This window comes from Pinus tabuliformis, chromosome 1_2, assembly GCF_031772625.1.
Source record: "Pinus tabuliformis cultivar Carrire ecotype Pingquan chromosome 1_2, CPIR1, whole genome shotgun sequence".
Lineage (NCBI taxonomy): Eukaryota > Viridiplantae > Streptophyta > Pinopsida > Pinales > Pinaceae > Pinus > Pinus tabuliformis.
Genome location: NC_142298.1, coordinates 544,514,608 through 544,537,190, shown reverse-complemented (window position 1 = coordinate 544,537,190; position 22,583 = coordinate 544,514,608). Strand labels below are relative to the sequence as shown.

The 22,583-nt window shown below is 39.6% G+C and overlaps 1 protein-coding gene across 15 annotated transcripts in view; it reads left to right on the top strand.

The window, feature by feature from the left end:
* LOC149206742 (RNA polymerase II C-terminal domain phosphatase-like 4) overlaps positions 1 to 22,583 on the top strand; it is a 408,482-nt gene that overhangs the window by 131,310 nt on the left and 254,589 nt on the right. For 6 of the 15 annotated variants that reach the window (XM_089395565.1, XM_089395564.1, XM_089395557.1 and 3 more), the window contains exon 2: positions 2,435 to 2,685. The exons of 1 other annotated variant lie outside the window; for it this stretch is intronic. In XM_089395565.1, the coding sequence (XP_089251691.1) occupies positions 2,453 to 2,685 (233 nt within the window). In that variant the 5' untranslated portion in view covers positions 2,435 to 2,452. Of the gene's footprint in view, positions 1 to 2,417; positions 2,686 to 5,277; positions 5,445 to 5,469; positions 5,975 to 10,009; positions 10,853 to 22,583 lie in introns of those variants that run through there. 8 more of the 15 variants (XM_089395562.1, XM_089395561.1, XM_089395556.1 and 5 more) reach the window with 6 other exon arrangements.

Sequence of the window (22,583 nt, the reverse complement as noted above, 5' to 3'; positions counted from 1 at the left end):
GCATGAGCAATGATAGAGGGCTGATATGGTATCATAACCCATAGGTCCTAGAACTTAAGTGGCATTGGGATCTAGGAGAATCCATTGGGGGCATAATTCACTAGAGGATTGTTTGGGATCCAGGTTTCGAAAGTTCCATTCAAGATCATTTAGTATGGAGGCATGGAATAACACACTAGGTTGTATGGGATTCTGGTATCAATGTACATATGCTTCTATTGTGGATAGAAGTGGATTGCTCGAGGGAAAGCAATCTTTGGGCTGGAGGATTTGTAATATTCCCTTTTTTGGATATGGTCAAAGTGGACGGAATATGCCCATGGTATTTACCGTCGTATTTTCCCATGGTATTTGCCTTTGTTTTTCGATGGAAAACAATAAAATAAAGTCTTTGGAGAGTCCATCAAGCCTATAAAAGGGGATAGGAGCCTGACAGTGGGATCATCTGAGTTTATCTATCTTATTGTGTTTTCTTGAGAACTTGGCATGGCCAGTTCCAGTTTGATTCCAGGGACAAAAACCTTGTGGGTGTGATTTGTCTGGTGCATCCATTTCGGGTCCACAATTGTGCTTCAGTCTTTTGTTTTCTCTTTTGTTGAGCAGCCGTGCATGCCATTGCAGGGGCTCCAATATTTTGTATGGGCATGTACTATCTTCTTCAGTTAATATTATAAATAAAGGCTGCATTTATTTTAAGTCTCTTGTGTTCTATGCTTGGTTTGTCAGTGTTTCATTTAGAACGCCAAAACATTCCAGATTTGTTGATTATTTGGCCATTTGGGATCTTATAGTTTTAGAGATAATGGTCATATTTATGAGTCAGACATATTAATTAGGACTTAGGTGTATATAAAAACTTACTAAACAAATGATGTAATGATGAGATATTTAATGTCATCATTAATGTAAGCCACCAAGAGGCAGCTCAATTGGCAAGCGCCGTGAAAATGAAGTGTTATGTACCAAGAGATTTGAGGTTCAAATCCCTCCCCTCCCCCCTCCCCCGACTTACCCGCGTTTGCGGAAGGGGCATATGTAGGAACCTAGGGTTTACAGTGGTAGCAGCCAGAATCGACCCTGTGCCATGCAAGTATGAAACTGGCCCAGTTACTGATTCCTCTAGTCACAAAAAGAAAAAGAAAAAGAAAAAGTAATCATTAATGTAGTAGTTAAATATTTATATGTTGGGAGTTATGTAACACACTCCTTTTCTCTTACTATCTAATGAGACATTGTATCATCTAATAACATATGGACGAATCCACTCTTTTTCATTCTTATGCCTGTCCCTGCTTGTATGTGTAAAATTCGCAGTATTATGGCTGTCAACAAACTGCAGCAATAACTTAGGCCTGGCCTTAATGAACTGATATCTAAACTTACACTTTGCACATCATAATTCGTGTTTCACAGGCACAAGTTGTGCTCTTTATAGGCATTGGTCTTTTGTTTTTTCATTCAAGTAAGAAAGTTTAAATTTGGAAACTTCATCAAGCTATTTTTCCTTTAGGTTTATACCATTTTATTATTTAATTTTTAAATTGATGAATTTGAAATTCAATAGAACCCTTGAGACATTTTCTTTGCATAACATGTTCACTTCCTTCATGTTTTTGGGTTCTGCAAGATAGGTAAGCTCTGATTGTTGAAGTTGGTGTAAAATTGAACTTCTGTTGTGCTAATACATTTTTTTATATGCTTGGACTGGAGCAGGGGCTAGAGGAAAAATAGGTTTCATTGTTACTGTGCTAAATTCCAGCTTCGTGTATCTCTCTCCATTATTGCTGTTCTAGATTGACTCAAATCTCTCGTTGCTGTTACCATGTCTTGTTTCACAAGTGAAAAACAGAACACATGAATGGGCTTGACATTCCTTTCACGATTATATAGTTTGTAGCAGGGAAAGAAGAGCCTGCACGTTTGAACTGACAATACACAATAACTGACTGTAGATATGTTAGGAAATGATTGGAATCCTGAAAAGTTCATGTTTGAGAGTTCATTCTAGGTTCCATCTATACGGACATCAACTGATTGAACCTTTTTCCCATTTCGTCTTGTCAAAAATATTGAACCCACTCACATCATGTCCTTGTAGGACAATCTTGGAAGTTGGAATAATTCAATAACAGATTACAACAAATGAAATTTGGTTGTTTTCGTATGTTATTTCCTTCACCCTTTTTAGCCCACGAAGTCTCTAAATCTCTTTAACACCTCTTGCAAATATTTATCATCTTGTTGCACTCAATTATAATATCTGCATGCAAACTCAGATTTGCCATGAAATCTTGTAGAATATATTGACAACGTTGGGAAAGACTAGATTATTGTTCAAAATCTGTGCCCTTAAGCTTTTGCCTGAGATTATATCCCATCTCAGCTTTCTGCATGAAAGAAGTTAACTTTTGTGACAGTTAATGGTTGCATGTAGATAACAGAGACTGCAATCATGAGTCTGGCAGCAGAATCTCCTTCCCCTTCTTCAAGCAATGAGGATTTTGCAGCCTTTCTGGATATAGAATTGCAGTCTAGCCCTTCCTATACATCGCCAGTTAATGAACAGTCTGAAGAAGAGAATCAGTCAGAGTACATTGAAGACAGAAACATGTGCAAAGACTCTTCCAATAATGCTGCAGAGGTTGAGGAGGAGTTTATTGCCTGTGAAGAAATGGTTGCTGAAAGGTAGTTGACATGTTTTCTTTTTCCTTGTGGTTTTGTAAATTTGCATGTGTAAGACTTTTTGTCAGGATTGTTTTCTTTTAAAATCATAATTCTGGGTTCTTCTGCATTGTAATGATACTTTTTAAACTTATTAATATGTAATTTTTTGGGTGTAATGACTTTTTTTAAAATTTATGGACCATGGTCACTTGTGTTTTATACTTCTTGTCCTTATTAAGTGCATGATTAGGTGTTTGTCTTAGTAAATGCTTCCTCGGGGTTTGAATTCTTGCTCATTTGGGTGTATTTCCCCACTTGGAGGACCTCTAATGTAAATTTGGATAATAAAGCTTCATAATTCTTCTTATTTCTCCCCATGAGAGTCAAATTGTTGCTTAGTTAAAACAAGCACATCACATTGCTCCATAGACATGTTGTGGATTGTGATGCTATCCTTTTATAGGAAAAATTTTCGTCCTTCCTGGTTTATCCTTCATGTAAATACTAAAAAGACCCACTTTATGTTTGTTTAGGGAAAAATAGAAAGGTTTTATGAAATGGCATCATGAGATTCACCTAATGAAGCATAAAGTTTATTGATTATTTTTCGACAATCTCAAATATGATAGCAACTTGCAATTTTGTAAATAAAATTGGGGTAAATAAAATTGTCATGCAATCTAAAATGAGAAATTATAGTGTTGGAAATACTGAGGGGGGGGAGAATCAATATTTCTTTTCAATTGTTATTTTTACCAGTTAAGATCACTTATAATTAGAACACAAAATGAACAATGATAGAATAATAATTTTATTAATCAATGATGAGGACTCCAATCCTCTTTACAATCAATCAAGTACAATAATAATTAGGGCTCCAACCCTAGATGAAGACACCAATCTCCAATCCACCAGGCTCCAACCTGTATTTTGCCAAGCACCGACTTGGACATCATGAGACTCCAAATTATAGGGCTCCAACCCTATCTTCCCATGCTCCAACCTTGTCTCTATGAGGCACCAACCTCTAGAGTTGTGATATTCCTTTTTTGTGGTTTTCCTTATGGCATGGTTAGGATGGACTTTCAGAGTTGGGGTAAGACAGGTCACCGATGCAGGTTGGAGTCATCGGCGGGCTCAAGGGCTGTTAGAGGGGTTTTGAGTAGTTTTTATGAGGTCTGATGAAATTCGCTTGGTATATTCCATCATCCACACAGCTTGCCTTTTGCTTCGTTGCATTCTGACAACTTTCAAAAAACAGAGTTATTAATTGTCCTGACTCAATTAATTACTCTTAAGGTGGCATTTTGGAAGGAATACTTGGTCGAACACCTTAGTGTAATAGCTTGTTGGAACTGGAACGGGAGATCTACAGGATGGGATAGTTAGAAGTGATTTTCAGTAGCCTGAGGAGGCATGGTGGCCAATTTACCATTTTACCACATTAAAAATAATATTTTAATTAAGGGAAATGTGCTCAATGATTAAAATAATAATAAAATAGGAGCTTCTAGAGGGGTCCATCAGATCTATAAAAAGAGGAGGAGGAGGCCATTAGAGGACATCTTGGATTTGATATTTCTTCTTGTATGAGAGGTTGAGAACCCGGTTCTCTACTCCAGCAGTAGCCCCAGGACGGAAACCCTCGGGTGATTCAGTGAGATTGGGCGAGTACCCATCTCCCCTTGGTGAATTCATCTAGAATTCACAAGAGAGCTCAACAGTGATATTTCAGTTCAGTTTTGGAGGGCCAACACAGTATGGGAGTAGATTCTTGAGGCCAATTTCCCATCTCAGCTATTTTATTGTATCAACATGTAAACCCCAGTTTATATTATAATAAAGCTGAGATTATTTTCTGCCCCTTTGTTTCATTGAATTGCATGCATTCTCTTATTTTATTTTACATGGCAATCTTCTGTAAATTGAATGGAAATTTTATGGAGAAATTATGGTTGAATTAGTTTCCTCTGCAAAATTTGCAAAATATTCCGAAGGGATATTACAGTGGTATCAGAGCCTTGGTCTTGGCTCAGCCTGTGGGTTTTTCACTTGCAACTATTATTGTTGAAAGGTTTTGTCAAAGAAATTGAAAACTCAGTTGCAGCAGCAAAATGAGAATTTGTAAAAAGGAGCTCGACAAATTTTTCTAATTGAATATACGACAAAATTTCAGTGAAATTGTCGCCTAAATATTAATTCTTGGACAAATTTATTTTGGAGGGTCAAGCTTTATATTTTATGAAAACTCATGGAAATACTATAAGCAAAAACGGCCTAAAGTTAAATTGGGACAAATTAATCCAAGAAGAAATATAATTAGATGAGGAGCATATATTGAAAAAAAAATTTAAAGCCGTAAGCAATTTTATTGACCAAAATTTTAATTTCTCAATGAGGCTGTGATAGTAATTTTAAAGGTGGCTAAATCAAATTTACAGCAAAGGCCCATGGGTCCATGGCAAATTTTATGAGAGCTGACTAGTCAGCTCAACCACCATCTCAAAAGTTCCAACTCGAGACAGCCATTTTTTTCAGGTATCGAGTTTGCAGTCAAGAAGGGTTTGTATCACCCAATCCGAGATCGAGGGTTGAGAGCAAATCTATCAGAAGTCGTGACGGTGAAGCGTATTCCTTGTGCTATGACCTCGAATCATCAAGGTCGATTACAAATGCATGGTGCAAATGTCACAAAGGCCGAGGGCATTTTTGCAAAGGAGGAGAGCACCGAAAATAAAATCTTGTGCTGACCCATTTGCTGTAGAAGACGAACGCAACAGGTACTTTGTGGGTGTCTTTACAATGAAGATAGAGGTATTTGAATGCTAAAGGTGGCACTCTGCACCTCAGACCCTGGGCCCTTAATGAATCTTAAGGCGTGATATCACTATGTTGTCTGTCAGGTCAGAAAATTACACTGTGTTTGAGGTATAACTTCAATTGCCTGCGCGGGAAGTGTGATGTGGGGCTAAGCAACATTAATACTGTAGTGCTAAATGTGAGGCAATGGAACCAGTACAAGGTTCCTAATAAAAAAAGGGTTGCCCGACATTAGTGTGCTGTGGTAAGTGTCATGTGGCGGGATCGACTCAAGGGATGGCGTGCGCATAGGATCACCTTCATACGCCGAGCATATCCCCTAATTCAGCATAATAACAAAAGTGCTAACAGGGGACATAGAAGGTGGCAGAGTATTATAGGCAATGATATGTATAATCACGAGTTGTTGAGGTCACATTTGTTATTCGACAAGGCAGAGTCTAAGTGCCAACTGATAAATGAAAAGAGACACTGGAGCTTTCACCTGAAGGTGTTGTAGCATGCCACATCTACAACATATGCAATAAGGGTTCAAATTTTGTTATTTTTGGTGTTCATAAATGTTCAGACAGTGAGTAGAAGCTGATATATGCCCAGATTCTTCATTGAACATTCTTAAGTAATATTGCAAAAACAGTGAAAATATATATATTTTCTGAGTTTATTTGAGGTTTTCTTTAGTTTTGCAAAAACCTCTGTTGTATAGTTTAAGACCACCGACAAAATACACCTACAACAGCTTGTCCTCAAACTGTTTGTCAAAACACCTCACTAAGGAATCCAATAAACTCAGAAAATAGTGGCTTCATTACCACCATTGTACTTGTCATCATTAAGGAAAACATGGACCAAACCTTCACAAAGGCCCTTAATAAACTAGCAGCAACAATCAACAAAACCTTTTCTAAGGAGATACTTTCTATGCTACAGCGAAAACAACCACAGGAAGAACATGAATTGGGATAGAAAATTTGTGCACTTGGGTAAGATTTGAGATGCATGGGGGCTACAACAAAAGCCCTTATCAAACTAGAAGAATTGGTTTCACTCCTCTCCAAGGTGCATCAGTCAGATGGGAAAAACTTAATTTGGTCTCTCAAACCAGCCATGCTTGCCTTAGTACAACACAAGTATTTGGAGCACCCTTGCATAGGGGTTAAACTTCCAGTTGCCTCTTGTCTCAGTAGTATCATGATGCTGACTGCACCTACACCCCCTTATAGTGATGAAATTATGAGGAGAGTATTTAGGCTGATAGTGGAGACCTTTCAGGATTTGGATAATAGTGAGGGCCCTACTTTTCGGAAGAGGCTAGAGATTCTAGAAGTCATGGCCTCGGTTAGATCTTATGACCTCATGTTTGACCTGGAGTGTGATGATTTGATCCTGCAAATGTTCCAATGCTTCTTCAGCATTAGGAAACAACATCTTGATATAGTCATAACATACATTAAGTCCATTTTTTCCTCATGTATGGGAGGCCATGATGCCATTTGCAGGAGGTTGCAGTCTAAGTTGTTGGCCATTTGGAGGGAGGAACAGTTGGTTTCACCTGCTGCTTATGAACTAGCCGAAAGGTTAGTTGAGCAGAACATTGGACTATTCAGGAGACGGTTGACCTAGGAGGAGTTGTAGTGGATTTATGGTGACCAATCATGTAGTAGGAATGAGTTGAGGAGGAAGGGTCTTTGCTTCATCTGCAAGGAACCTTGGGGACTTGACCATTCATGCTTGGGAGATGTAGAGGAGATGATAGAGGTAGAGCAGGAGGATATTCCTTCTGTATTTCAGGATGAGGACTCTTCTTTGGATGAGTCCATGGGGTCATATGAGGATGCCACTGAGGAGCATTAGCAGTCATGTGGAGTCGTTGATGGCAGGCCAGATTTATATTTTGGTGTGTATGGTGAGGATTCAGTGGACCCTATGGGAGATATTCAGGATGATAAGTCACCCGTGATGATTCAGCATGAGTTGCATATGGTGGAGCATGAGTCAGCTGAGGAGGAGGATATGCACAGTATGCGTGATGAGCCTTTTTGGGAGAGCCAATTGTAGGATCTTATTGAGCCCGTGATGGAGGAGGATTAGTAGCCACCCTTGGGGTCAGCCATTGATGAGGCGTAGATAGATGTACAAAGAGCTACTAGGGTGGCAGTATTTACAGACACTTGTCCTTAGGAGGTGCTGGATTCTAGCAGGACAGTTTTGTAGGAGATTGGTGTGCTGGAGGACTGTGGAGTTTCCTATTAGGTGAGGGAGACAGCAGTGCATCCATCTTTGGGTCTAACCATTGATGAGATGCAAACAGAGGTAGTGGCAGCCAACAAAGCTACAACATTTTTAGGTAGCAACCCTTTCCAGGAGTACATAGACGGGGCTTGCAGCACAGCTTGCCCACTTTTGCCCATTATAGGGAGAGGGGTAGGATTTCCTGGATAGATTCCGTAGTTGACCGGGCAGATCATAAGGAGTTGAGCATGGATCAGTATCATCTTAGTAGACTTATTCCTTGCACAGGTGTCCATACATTTAATTGGCGGGAGATCATGAGTTGGTATCCTTTTGATGGAGTATCATCCTTAGTCCGGGGTGCAGTACAACATGAGCCCTTAGATGAGAGGGTTACTACATGTTTCAGTGGGCAGTGGAATGTCGACCGATGGTTCATCAACATTTAAGTAGCACTAGCCTAGCATCAACAAAGTGGGGTTGACCTCGGCCTATGCCAGAGGTTGGATTGGAGAGAGGTGATGAGTTGGTATTCACTTGAGGGAGCAACTGGCATAGTTGGAGACAGAGCACAACTAGAGCCATGGGATAGGGGTGTTGATGAGTGGCCATGGTGGCATTGGGATCTGGGAGGATTTGTTGATGGCAGGTCGAGTAAGAGTTTAGTTTGGGATAAGGGCATTGAAGGATTCGTTCTTGGTTGGGTGGCCTGGAGGTATGGTATCACCCATTGGTTTGTATGGGATCCAGGTATTGGTTCTACGTTGCACAGGATTGCCATATTTTTTGACAGATATGGATTGCTCGAGGGCAAGCAATCTTGGGGCGTAGGATTTCTGATATTCCCTTTTTTTGGTGTTCCTTATGGCATGGTTAGGATGGACTTTCAAAGTTGGGGGCAGACAGGTCACAGGTGCAGGTTGGAGTCATCGGCGGGCTTAAGGGCTTTTAGAGGGGTTTTGAGTAGTTTTTATGAGGTCTGATGACATTCGCTTGGTATATTCCATCATCCACACAGTTTTCCTTTTGTTCTGTTGCATCCTGACAACTTTCGAAAACAAAGTTATTAATTGTCCTGACTCAATTAATTACACTTAGGGTGGCATTTTTGGAGGAATACTTGGTCGAACACCTTAGTGTAATAGCTCGTTGGAACTGGAACAAGGAGATCTACAGGATGGGATAGTTAGAAGTGATTTTGAGCAGCCTGAGGATGCATGGTGGCCAATTTACCATTTTCCCACATTAAAAAGAATATTTTAATTAAGGGAAATGTGCTTAATGATTAAAATAATAATAAAATTAGGAGCTTCTAGAGGGGTCCATTAGATCTATAAAAAGAGGAGGAGGCCATTAGAGGACATCTTGGATTTGATATTTTTTCTTGTATGAGAGGTTTAGAACCCAGTTCTCTACTCCAGCAGTAGCCCCAGGACGGAAACCCTCGGGTGATTCAGTGAGATTGGGCGAGTACCCATCTCCCCTTGGTGAATTCATCCAGAATTCACAGGAGAGCTCAGCAGTGGTATTTCAGTTCAGTTTTGGAGGGCCAGCACAGTATGGGAGAAAATTCTTGAGGCTAGTTTCCCATCTCAGCTATTTTATTGTATCAGCATGTAAACCCCATTTTATATTATAATAAAGCTAAGATTATTTTCTTCCCCTTTGTTTCATTGAACTGCATACATTCTCTTATTTTATTTTACATGGCAATCTTCTGTAAATTGAATGGAATTTTTATGGAGAAATTGTGATTGAATTAGTTTCCTTTGCAAAATATTCTGAAAGGGATATTACAGTGGTATCAGAGCCTTGGTCTTGGCTCAATCTGCGGCTTTTACAGTTTCATCTATTATTGTTGAAAGGTTTTTGTCAAAGAATTCGAAAACTCATTTCCAATAGCAAAATGAAAATTTTTAAAAAGGGGCTAGACAAATTTTTCTTATTGAATATGTGACAAAATTTCAGTGAAATTGTTGCCTAAATATAAATTCTTGGACAAATTTATTTTGAAGGGCCAAGCTTTATATTTTATGAAAAGTCATGGAAATACTATAAGCAAAAACGGCCTAAAGTTAAATTGGGACAAATTAATCCAAGAAGAAATATATTTAAACGGTGAGCATATATTCGAAAAATTTTGAAAGTCCTGAGCAATTTTATTAACCAAAGTTTTAATTTCTAAATAAGGTCATGAGAGTAATTTTAAAGGTGGCCAAATTAAATTTTGCGGCGAAAGGCCCGTGGCAAATTTTATGAGAGCTGACTAGTCAGCTCAGCCACCATCTCAGAAGTTCCAGGTCGAGACAGTGATGCTTTTTCAGGTGTCGAGCTTGTAGTCGAGTAGGGTTTGTATCGCCCAGTCAGAGATCGAGGATCTTGAGAAAATCTATCTAAAGCCGTGACGGTGGAGCGTATTCCTTGTGCTATGACCTCGAATCATCAAGGTCGATTACAAATGCATGGTGCAAAAGTCACAGAGGCCGAGCGTATTTTTGTAAAGGCGGAGAGCACCGAAAAAAATTCTTGTGCTGATCCGTTTGTTGTAGAAGATGATCGCAACGGGTACTTTGTGGGTGTCTTTACAACGAAGATAGAGGTAGTTGAATTCTAAAGGTGTGGCACTCTGCACCTTAGAGCCTGGGCCCTTAATGAATCCTAAGGCGTGACATGACTGTGTTGCCTGTCAGGTCAGAAAATTACACTGTGTGTTTGAGATACAACTTCAATTGCCTGCGTGGGAAGTGTGATGCAGGGTTAAGCAACATTAATACCGTAGCGCTGAATGTGTGGCAATGGAACCAGTACGAGATTCCTAATGAAAAAGGGTTGCCCGACGTTAGTGTGCTGTGGTAAGTGTCATGTGGCGGGATCGACTCAAGGGATGGCGTGCGCATAGGATCACCTTCATATGCCGAGCATATCCCCTAATTCAGCGTAATAGCAGAAGTGCTAACTAGGGACATAGAAGGTGACAGAGTATCGTAGGCATTAATTTGCATAATCACGAGTCATTGAGGTCACATTTATTATTCGACAAGGAAGAGTTTAAGTGCCAACTAATAAATGAAAAGAGACACTGGAGCTTTCACCTGAAGGTCCTATAGCATGCCACATCTACAACATATGCAATAAGGTTTCAAATTTTGTTATTTTTGGTGTTCATAAATGTTCAGATAGTAAGTAGAAGCTGATATATGCCCAGATTCTTCATTCTTAATTAATATTGCAAAAACAGTGAAAATATGTACATTTTCTGAGTTTATTTGAGGTTTTCTTTATTTTTGCAAAAACCTTTGTTGTATAATTTGAGACCACCTACAAAATACACCTACAACAGTTTGTCCTCAAATTGTTTGTCGAAACACCTCACTGAGGAATCCAATAAACTCAGAAACTAGTGGCTTCATTACCACCATTGTACTTGTCATCATTAAGCAAAACATGGACCAAACCTTCACAAAGGCTCTTAATAAAGTAGAAGCAACAATCAACATAACCTTTTTGAAGTAGATGCTTTCTATGCTACAACAAAAACAACCACAGGAAGAACATGAATTGGGATAGAAAATTTATGCACTTGGGTCAGATTTGAGATGCATGGGGGTTACAACAAAAGCCCTTCTCAAACTAGAAGAATTGGTTTCACTCCTCTCCAAGGTGCATCAGTCAGATGGAAAAAACTTAATTTGGTCTCTCAAACTAGCCATGCTGGCCTTAGTACAACACAAGTAGTTGGAGCACCCTTGCATAGGGGTTAAACTTCCAGTTGCCTCTTGTCTCAGTAGTATCATGATGCTGATTGCACCTACACCCCCTTATGAAATTATGAGGAGAGTCCTCAGGCTGATAATGGAGACCTTTCAGGATTTGGTTAACTGTGAGGGCCCTACCTTTGGGAAGAGGTTAGAGATTCTAGAAGTCATGGCCTCGGTTAAATCTTATGACCTCATGTTTGACCTGGAGTGTGACGATTTGATCCTGCAAATGTTCCAATGCTTCTTCAGCGTTAGGAAACATCATCCTAATACAGTCATAACACACATGTAGTCCATTTTGTCCTCATGTATGGGAGGCCATGATGCCATTTGCAGGAGGTTGCAGTCTAAGTTGTTGGCCATTTGGAGGGAGGAATAGTTGGTTTCACCTGTTGCTTATGAATTAGCCGAAAGGTTAGTTGAGCAGAACATTGGACTATTCAGGAGATGGTTGACCCAGGAGGAGTTGTAGTGGATTTATGGTGACCAACCATGTAGCAGGAATGAGTTGAGGAGGAAGGGTCTTTGCTTCATCTGCAAAGAACCTTGGGGAGTTGACCATTCATGCTTGGGAGATGTAGAGGCGATGACAGAGGTAGAGCAGGAGGATATTCCTTTTGTATTTCAGGATGAGGACTCTTTTTTGGATGAGTCCATGGGGTCATACAAGGATGCCTTTGGGGAGCATGAGAAGTCATGTGGAGTCATTGACAACAAGCCAGATTTATATTTCGGTGTGTATGGTGAGGAGTCAGTGGACCTTATGGGAGACATTCAAAATGATGAGTCACCCATGATGATTCAGCGTGAATTGCATATGGTGGAGCACGAGTTAGCTGAGGAGGAGGATATGCACAGTATGCGTGATGAGCCTTTTTGGGAGAGCTAGTTGGAGGATCTTATTGAGCCCGTGATGGAGGAGGATGAGCAGCCACTCTTAGGGTCAGCCATTGATGAGGAGCAGACAGATGTACAGACAGCTACCAGGGTGGTAGTTTTTACAGACACTTGCCCTCAGGAGGTGCTGGAGTCTGGCAGGACAATTTTGCAGGGGATTGGTGGGCTGGAGGAGCGTGGAGTTTCCTATCAGGCGACGGAGACAATAGTGCATCCATCTTTGGGTCTACCCATTGACGAGGTGCAAACAGATTTAGTGGAAGCCAACAAAGCTGCAGCATTTTCAGGCAACAACGCTCTCCAGGAGTACATAAACAAGGGCTTGCAACACAACTTGCCCACTTTTGCCCATTATAGGGAGAGGGGCAGGATTTCTTGGACAAATTCTATTGGTTGACCGGGCAGATCATAAGGAGTTGAGCATGGACCAGTATCATCTTAGTAGACTTATTCTTTGCACATGTGTCCATATATTAGATTGGTGGGAGATCATGAGTTGGTATCCTTTTGATGGAGTATCATCCTTAGTCTGGGGTGTAGTACAACAGGAGCCCTTAGATGAGAGGGTTACTACATGTTTAAGTGGGTAGTGGGATGTGGACCGATGGTTCATCAACATTTCAATAACACTAGCCCAACATCAACAGAGTGGGGTTGACCTCAACCTATGCCAGAGGTTGGACTGGAGAGAGGTGATGAGTTAGTATTCACTTGAGGGAGCAACAACTATAGCTGGAGACATAGCACAACTAGAGCCATGGGATATGGGTGTTGATGAGTGGCCATGGTGGCATTGGGATCTGGGAGGATTTGTTGATGGCAGGTCGAGTTAGAGTTTAGTTTGGGATTCGGGCATTGAGGGATCCGTTCTTGGTTGGGTGGCATGGAGGTATGGTATCACCCAATGGTTTGTATGGGATCCAGGTATTGATTCTCAGTTGCACAAGACTGCCAGATTGGTCGAAAGATATGGATTGCTTGAGAGCAAGCAATCTTGGGGCGGAGGATTTGTGATATTCCTTTTTTGGTGTTCCTTATGGCATGGTTAGGATGGAGTTTCAGAGTTGGGGGCAGACAGGTCACAGGTGCAGGTTGTAGTCATCGGCGGGCTCAAGGGCTTTTAGAGGGGCTTTGAGTAGTTTTTATGAGGTTTGATGACATTCGCTTGGTATATTCCATCATCCACACAGCTTGCCTTTTGTTCCGTTGCATTTTGAAAACTTAAAAAAAACAGAGTTATTAATTGTCATGACTCAATTAATTATGCTTAAGGTGGCATTTTGGGAGGAATTCTTGGTCGAACACCTTAGTGTAATAGCTCGTTGGAACCTGAACGAAGAAATCTACAGGATGGGATAGTTAGAAGTGATTTTCAACAGCCTGAGGAGGCATGGTTGCCAATTTACCATTTTCCACATTAAAAAGAATATTTTAATTAAGGGAAATGTGCTCAATGATGAAAATAATAATAAAAATAGGAGCTTCGAGAGGGGTCCATCAGATCTATAAAAAGAGGAAGAGGAGGCCATTAGAGGACATCTTGGATTTGATATTTCTTCTTGTATGAGAGGTTGAGAACCTGGTTCTCTACTCCAGTGGTAGCCCCAGGACAGAAACCCTCGGGTGATTCAGTGAGATTGGGCGAGTACCCATCTCCCCTTGGTGAATTCATCTATACCAAATTCATCTAAAATTCACAGGAGAGCTCAGCAGTGGTGTTTCAGTTCAGTTTTGGAGGGCCAACACAGTATGGGAGCAGATTCTTGAGGCCAATTTCCCATCTCAGCTATTTTATTGTATCAGCATGTAAACCCCAGTTTATATTATAATAAAGTTGAGATTATTTTCTGCCGCTTTGTTTCATTGAATTGCATGCATTCTCTTATTTTATTTTACATGGCAATCTTCTATAAATTGAATGGAAATTTTATGGAGAAATTGTGGTTGAATTAGTTTCCTCTCCAAAATCTGTAAAATATTCTGAAAGGGATATTACAAGTGCTCCAACCCTATTTCTCGTACATGCTCTAACTGGTCTTCTTCAGGACTCCTATCATCTAGGGCTCCAACCCACAACTTCAATTCGTCAAGATAAGTTTAATGATTCTTCACGGCTCCCAATATTTTCTGCAACGAGCCCTGACAATATCTTCACCTTCAACACTGCCCTCAAACGATCTTCAAGGCACTTAGCTCATCAATGACAACTTTGTCTTCTCATGAAGTTGTCTCCACAACTCTTCATGTTACCCAAACAAAATTCTCCAAGGTCACCTCTTGATGACTGCAGCATCATGGTCTCCAAGGAGCCCTGACAATATCTTCACCTTCAGCACTGCCCTCAAACGATCTTCAAGGCACTTAGCTCATCAATGACAACTTTGTTTTCTCATGAAGTTGTCTCCACAACTCTTCATGTTACCCAAACAAAATTCTCCAAGGACACGTGATGATGGCTGCAACATCATGGTCTCCAAGGATCTCCACAAATCTTCAAAGTCAGCTCCAAGGGAAAGGATGTATACTCTAAGACTGCTCCAGAAGAGTCTTCACAATCAACCCTCTTTCAAGAGTACTTCAAACTGGTTCAAACCCAAGGCCTACTCCACTACAGTTCAACAAGGTTCTTCAAATTACTTCTTCAACAAGTCTACAAGGAATGCTTTGGTGATGTGTCAAGCAAAGCCCAAACTGTCTTCAATAGGTTGCTCCAAGGATGTCTTCACACAGCTTCAACAAAGATGGATTCAATACTTTAGATCAATCTTCAATCAAGCCTCCAATAGGTGACTGTTCTTCTTGTTTATTATATTAAGCTTGTCTTCAAATGATGCCAATGATATGCTACACAATATAGGCCTCAAGGTGCCACAATTGGCTAATAGATCAAATCTTCATAAGACTAAATCCGAGCTTCCACAAACCAAGTCTGAGCTTTCTGATGCTCCTGCACTTGTGTCACAAGTCTGAGTCCTTTCCATAGATCAACCTTCTTACAGGTCTGAGGTACTGAGGTTATAGCACCGAGTTTAGGTGACTTTCCACTGTTCCTCCACAGACAAACTACCCAATCTCAAAAACTGAACCTTCACAGGTGACCGAGCCTGAAATCCAAGCCTCCAAGGTGTTACAGGTCTGAGCTTGAAAGAGCTTCTTGCAGGTTTGAGCTTAAGAGATGACTGTTCTTCAAAGTAGCACCAAGTCCGAGGCTTGAAGTGATGATCCAAGCAAGTGACTGTAGCTCAAAGGTTTGAGGTATAAGTGTCAAGTTTGCTGGAGATCCAATGTCACTTAACTTCTCCACTGCTCACAGATCCGAGCCTCAACAATTCAGGTCCGAAGCATCATTGGTTATTAGATGACTGTTCACACAAATCCGAGTTGTATATCTCTTCCGAGGTGTATATCTCTGTTTCAAGCCTTTGCAATGCTACAAGAGATACCTGTTTAGTTGCTTTCTCAAGCTACAGGTCTGAGGCTGAGGCTAGCTGCTATAGGTGACTGTTATATATATAATTTGAGCTTCAATAGTGTGACTGTTCACAAGTTTAGTATGCTTCTTCTCTATCCTCCACAGGTTAAGCCTCTCACAAGTCCGAGATTCTCCAACAGTCGAGTCTTCAACAATTTGTAGTATATAAAAGGATTGTTCTCTTAGTTCTGTAGTCCGAGTTGGAAGGATGACCCTAACACAGAAATTATGCCCAAACTTTTAATCTTTTAGTCCTCCTCGGCCTCTGTCCTGCTTCTGTGGTACTTATTTGAAATCTTGACTGAAATTCCTTGTCAAATTGAGGAGACCGAAACCTTATTTATACATGTTTTGACCATAAATGAAAAGACGTGTCCCTTGGAGGAGGAGTCGACTTGGTCATGCTGGCTCATGTCGGCTAGCCTAAAAAATGAATTATTCTAACTTGTAAATTCATTTTCTCTCAATATGGGAGTTAGAGGGTGAGTAATAGCTCATTGGAAAGGGGAAAATGTCTTCTACATGTTGGTGTCAATTTCATCGTTAAATAGGCTCATTTTACCATCAAGAAATTATATTTGTGAACTGTCATCATTTCATCCATGGCAGCCATTAGGATTTTATGTTTTGCATAGTGCTAGGGCTCATAGACTTTAGGCCTTTAAGCTTTTAGGATTAGGACATCTTCAAAGGCATCTAGTGCTTCATTGATTTATGCATTATTAGATCATTCAAGATAGGGATATAAATGTAGCTAGGAATATATGCATGATGTGACTTGAATATGCATCATCTTCATGCTTAGGGTTTTCTCCTAGGGTTTGCATGAGGTTAGGGCAACATCACAAAAGGGTTATTCATGTATCACAAGAATATTTGCCATCTCCAACAATGCCATATTGACCTCATTGACAACTTTGACCAACAAACTTGGTCCTACTTCCTAGGGGACTTTGCTCAAATATGTTGTATTATCTTTATATCTTGTCTTTTTCTATTTTGCATCCCACCTTACCTCATTGTAAAACATTTCATATGTGACTTGCTAAAAACTGATCGCTCATTGAACTTTGTATTTTATACCTAGGAGGCTCAGTTAAATATGACCACTCTTGCCTAATTTTGTACTTCTATATATCCCTAATATATTATAGAATGTACATTTACAATTGCAGCAATATTTGTTATACTTGCATTTTTCCTTTCTTGTTTGTGAATATTCTACACTGTTGTCTCATTGTGAACATATGAATTTGTATCAGAGCTTGCAATTAGGGCTTTTGATGGTTTTCAATTCTTGCTTTATTAAAGGTCCTCCCATCTAGAATTCTCCTTGAACTCTCATCTTCAAGCAACTTTGTAGGTTGCACAAATGATTTGTAGCTCACTGATGCTCTCCCCTACCTTTTAAAATTATCTACACACAAGGAACACCTTATTACATGAGTTATTTGTTGGAATTTCTAAGTCTAACCCGTTAGAAATTCTTCTTGTACTATCTGGTTTATTTCTTCCTACTTTTTAATTACTTAACAAGTTATTTACCATGTAAACACTGAAAATAAACACAAGTACAGTATCAACGTCAACAGATCATCAACTGAAAGAAAACAAGCACACAAGTGACACCGTTATTTTTGGACCAATGTCCTCGAAAAAACCCAATGCGGGAAAACCGGTGCAACTATTCAGAGGATTTTATTATTATGCAGTTTCCAGAATACAACCAGGGTGCCAGAAATGGCTCACCCAACATAGAATGCCCTCGAAAATAGTACCTCTCCTCGGAGACATATTTTGGCTGATTAATCACCGGATGAACAATCCCACTAACAATTGCAGCTCCCACTGCTCTGCGTCACTTTGATAGGGACTACGTCACCCTACCCGGCTCATTAGCACCCAGTCTGTCCCACGAAATCCTTCCAGGGCTGCCTCTTGGCCCTGCGTCAGCTTTGCTAGCCTCTGCGTTAGCTTTTGGAGTTTCCGCATCAGCGCCTAGACCCTCTGCATCTCACACACTAGCCTCTCCTAGCTCTGCGCAGCTCCTGGCTGCCTCTGCGTAGGCTCCAGCTGCCTCTTCGTCAACCTCTCCGGGCTCTGCGCTGTCTCTCCGGTACCAACTCTGCCTCTCTGTTATGTATTCACTACCCCTCGCTGCTGATCACTGATTCTATCTCTCTTAACAAACCCCGCTCTAGAGAATAGAATGATTGATCACTCTAGTGTGTTCTCCAATTGACCCTCAAGCCTCCTCTTATACTTTTCTCGTTGGTCCATCAACGACCGAGATTAAATCTCTAATCAACGGCTAAGATTAGATTTGGCTTGATCCATGACTTTTGGAACATTCTAACCCAGTTTTATATTAATACCCATTAATATTTTATTTTTCCTAAGTTTAGACTTAGGAACTCCGTTAAAAATATTAATTATTTTAATATCTCTCAAACCTGTTAGAATCTGCCCAAATCCTTTTTGGGTCTTGGATATCTCATGTGCTTTAGCCTCTCTACCAATTTTCATGGCTAGAGCGCATCTGATGCTACCCCAAATCAACATTTTTTGTTGATTTTATGCCATTTTTCTTACAACCATGATACTATCTTCAATAACAACAATACTGTAGATTTGTTAACCTCTTACTGCAATATTTTGGAGAGAGGGAAGTGGTAAAGAATATGGACTGGGGCTCATTACTAATCTTTTTAGCAGAGTTGCTAAGGTCATGTCAGTCTTGCTAGACTGGCACAAGTAGGGCATGGACCCACTATCACCTTGGCCCAATCCCTTGTTATTTAGACCCAGTGCATCCTAAACAGCTAAGGGAGGCTTCCCTAAATACCCCCTAATGCTCCGGTACTTGATTAGTGTCTTATATGGAGTCAATGGAGTGAAGGTGTTCTAGATTTGCTTGCTGTCCCACTGATAAAACAGTGATAAAACAATGCAGATTTCTAACAACAAACTATTAATAGCCAAATCACTCAAGATATATAGTGTAACCTATGGATTTTGGTCTATAGAATTTATATTAATCAAATATGGAGTTATTTCTCTGTTTAGATACACGGTTTAAGAGTTATATGTGAAAACAGCTATCTGTCTTGTGGACAGGCTGTTAAATCTGCGTAAAAACACAGGAGCAACAATCTGATTTGTTATTACAGCGAACCCACAGTGTGCAAGACACCTCTAGGGGTTCACCTTAAAGTGAGCAAAGGCTAGATGGTACTTTAGAGAGTTCAGGGCCTTCCCTCTATCAAATCTTCTTTCAGATTTCTGGTTATATTCGCTTACCCATAAATTTTCCAGAATTTAAATGGTCAATTTTAATTTTTTACAGTTGGAAAATAAAGGAAATTCAACTCTTTTACAGAGATAATGACCATAAATGGTTATAGAGCTGAAAGTAGTAAGTCCTAGCTTAAGATGCCTACCTGTATGCCATGAGAACTTACTTTGGATTGCTGTAGAATGCAAGTCCAACAAGGAAAAAACATCTCCACCTGTAGATTTGCAGCCGATTGACTAGATACAAGTGTAAAAATATGGAAATGAAACTTGTATCTGTTGGAAATCGGGAGGTTTTATTCTTATTAACAAATTTCTATTACATGATAATTAGTAAATTACTTGTGAATCTGTTAGTTTTTATTATTATTATTTCTTAATTCATCAAGCAATTACCATAAAACCAGAAGATCATAGAAGACAATAGAACACAAAATATAGGTTCCAAGCCAAGGCAAAACCCCTCTAAAGGAAAACCCAGAAAAAAATCTCTTCTTATAGATTCAGAAAATCAGATCAAATGAGAAATCCGAGACACATAACCACAAAAAATTCCACCTCTAGATTCCAAGTCAAATCATTCTTCCTTCCAACAGATTCACCAGCAAGAAACCACCAACAAGAGATGTACCAAGGCAAATGTTCTTCCAGACTTCGGCCTTCTTCATCTTCTTCATATTTTCTGCGATATTTCAGACTAAAACCATCCAAGTGTGTGTATCAAAATGATCTCCATCTACCTTCCATTTTTCAGACTAAAACCATCCAAGTGTGTGTATCAAAATGATCTCCATCTACCTTCCATTTATATAGACTACGGGGGGTGCAAATAGACATGTCCATTGGGGCAAGGCTGACTTGACATGTAGGTTGACTTGGCATCTAGAGGGGTTTCTGTCCAAAAATTTACATTTAAAAATTCAATTTTTTTTTTTCTTTACAATAGGTCCAAAATAGGACTTTGACTCTTTGACTCAAAAACCTAGAAGCATGAAGAACATGCTTATCTAGAAAAATAATAATAATTTTTCTTTTTCTTTTCTTTTGCTTTTTACATAAAATACATAATGGTACAAATTATGAAGACCGAAACTAGTTACATTCTCCAACACTCCCTCTTAACTAGGGAGGTATTCATAATTGTAAATCTGGTACAAGGATATTCTCAAATTGAAATATTCTCATAAGAAGAGTCAGATTGGTAAGCCAACTGTAAACATCAATGCTATGACCAACATTGTCTTTGAGGCCTAACTAGACAAGCTCATCTCTATTTAAGAGCATTATGCTGAGAGGCTTTACGTGTGATACCTCACTACCTCTACAAGGCACATACCCCATTCAAATGTTCACTAAGTATGTCCTTTTAGACTGTTCTTATCTTGGATTCCCAGTCCTCAAAGAATATTGGTCCTCTTCGACCACTCTTATCTTGGATACTTGTCTTATCCTCAAAGAGTGTCAGCACCTTTCCTTTCTTGGATTGCCCATCCTCAAGGAAATCATAGATGCTTATCCAATCCTCCACCATTCTCTCTCCATGGCCTTCACTTAGACTTATGGTTGTTAGTCTTGGTCAAGTGCATGACACATGAAGAAAATAATGCACATGTGATGTCCATCAACACTCCCTGTCAATCAGAGAGGATATCCCATTCCCTCTTGATTAGGGAATAGATCCTTTCTCCTATTTCAAGGAGACTCCTTTACTCCCTCACAAGTCTAGAGGAGATTCCAGACTTCCTTGGGAAGTCGACACAACAAGCCTTATAGCTTGTCTCAATAAGAGTATTGGCTACCTATTCTTTATAGCTATATGGCTCCCTCTTTCCTTCGCATCTCAAGCTTTTTTCCTTCCTGGGTATCATGGAGCGATCTTCTTCCTTCAATGACAGGTTCTAGGCCATCACTTTCATCTCATCATTAACAATGAAGGCATTATATTGAGCCTTACCAAACTTTAAGCTAATCATAGTTCCCACTGAAAGTGATCTTCATTGTATGGACTTGAACTTCAGGTTATCTAGTCCCAAGATGATGATGCAAACATCTTGACCACATGATTGCCAAAAATCCATATAGTTGAACTTGCCTTAATTGTCATCATGTAATATCTTTCTAGATAGCGAAACAATATGTTAACCAAATAACCAATAACAAAAATATTAGACTTACCTTATTATGATGCCCTTCTCATCAAAGTGTAACACTTTCTTCGAGATGAACATTGTTTCACATGATCCATCTCCACATGAATTTTTCTTCATGTATTCATTTTTAATCAGAGTGCCCATGGATCAAACTTGACTACCAAGTTACAATGTCTTCGTAAGAGTTGTCATTATTAACTCCCTTCCTTTCTTCTGGAGACTATACTTGATGTTGATCAACATTACTATATGCCATGCAATTTTGGGAAAATGTCTTGATCTACATACATTTGAAAGAATGTTAAACTTTCTTTTTGAGCATCATGTAGCCACATGGAAGACTTACCAAGCACATTCATAATCAATTCTTCCTTCATGATCCCTGTAGATATGAACCATGCTCTAGGGAAGAATAACTTCAAATATGCATACCTTTGCTTTCATGTAATCATCTAGTCATCCTGAGATTGCTTCTTATACCTGTCAAAGATAAGTTTTCTTTTCCAAGAAAAGAAAGACTTTTATTATAACTTGACCATTAGCATTCCTTCATCCTTTAGATATATTATTTCCAACTAGATGGAATATATACCAGTCATAATGCTACTTCAAGAATCTTCCATAATGATGATTCTTATAGGATCTTGATGATCCTTCTTTGCAAAATGACTACCTCCAACATGATGTTAGAAAATGCTAGGATGAACAACACTAATATTGTCATGTTCTTATTCTCTTTAAACTATATGATCTTTCCCAAAGCAAATTAAACAAGTAGATTCTAATCTTTCTACTATCAAGTGCTTCTATCTATGATGCCATGCTTTTTACGAAACAAGACTCTTTTAGAAAATGCAATGATGCATGCTTACTCTTTTAATCATCAATGAACTTGTTAGCATTAATTCCTTCAGGGTCCTTACAATTCCCTCCTTCCATCATGCTCATCATTGCTTTTATTTGTTCTTTCATCCTTCTTATCTTGCTTCCTTTATGTACCTGCAATTTTCAACAAGTACAACCAAGCACAATATACAAATACAAGAGCATGATGTCAAATCTAGGGTTTCCATGGTGTCTTAGAGGGTGAATTCCTATGGTTCTTAAATACAAACCCTAAATTCCTTGACCTTACCCTTGATAAGGTTTTTACTTTTGACAGAAATATCAGCGCTAGGGTTTTGATGTCACATCCTAGGGTTTATCCAACTTAACCCTTGTTGTTGCTTAGATTGTATGGGCACGGTGTGACAACGACTCAGGTTGGGGGCTTTCACTCTGATCCCCAACCTCTTC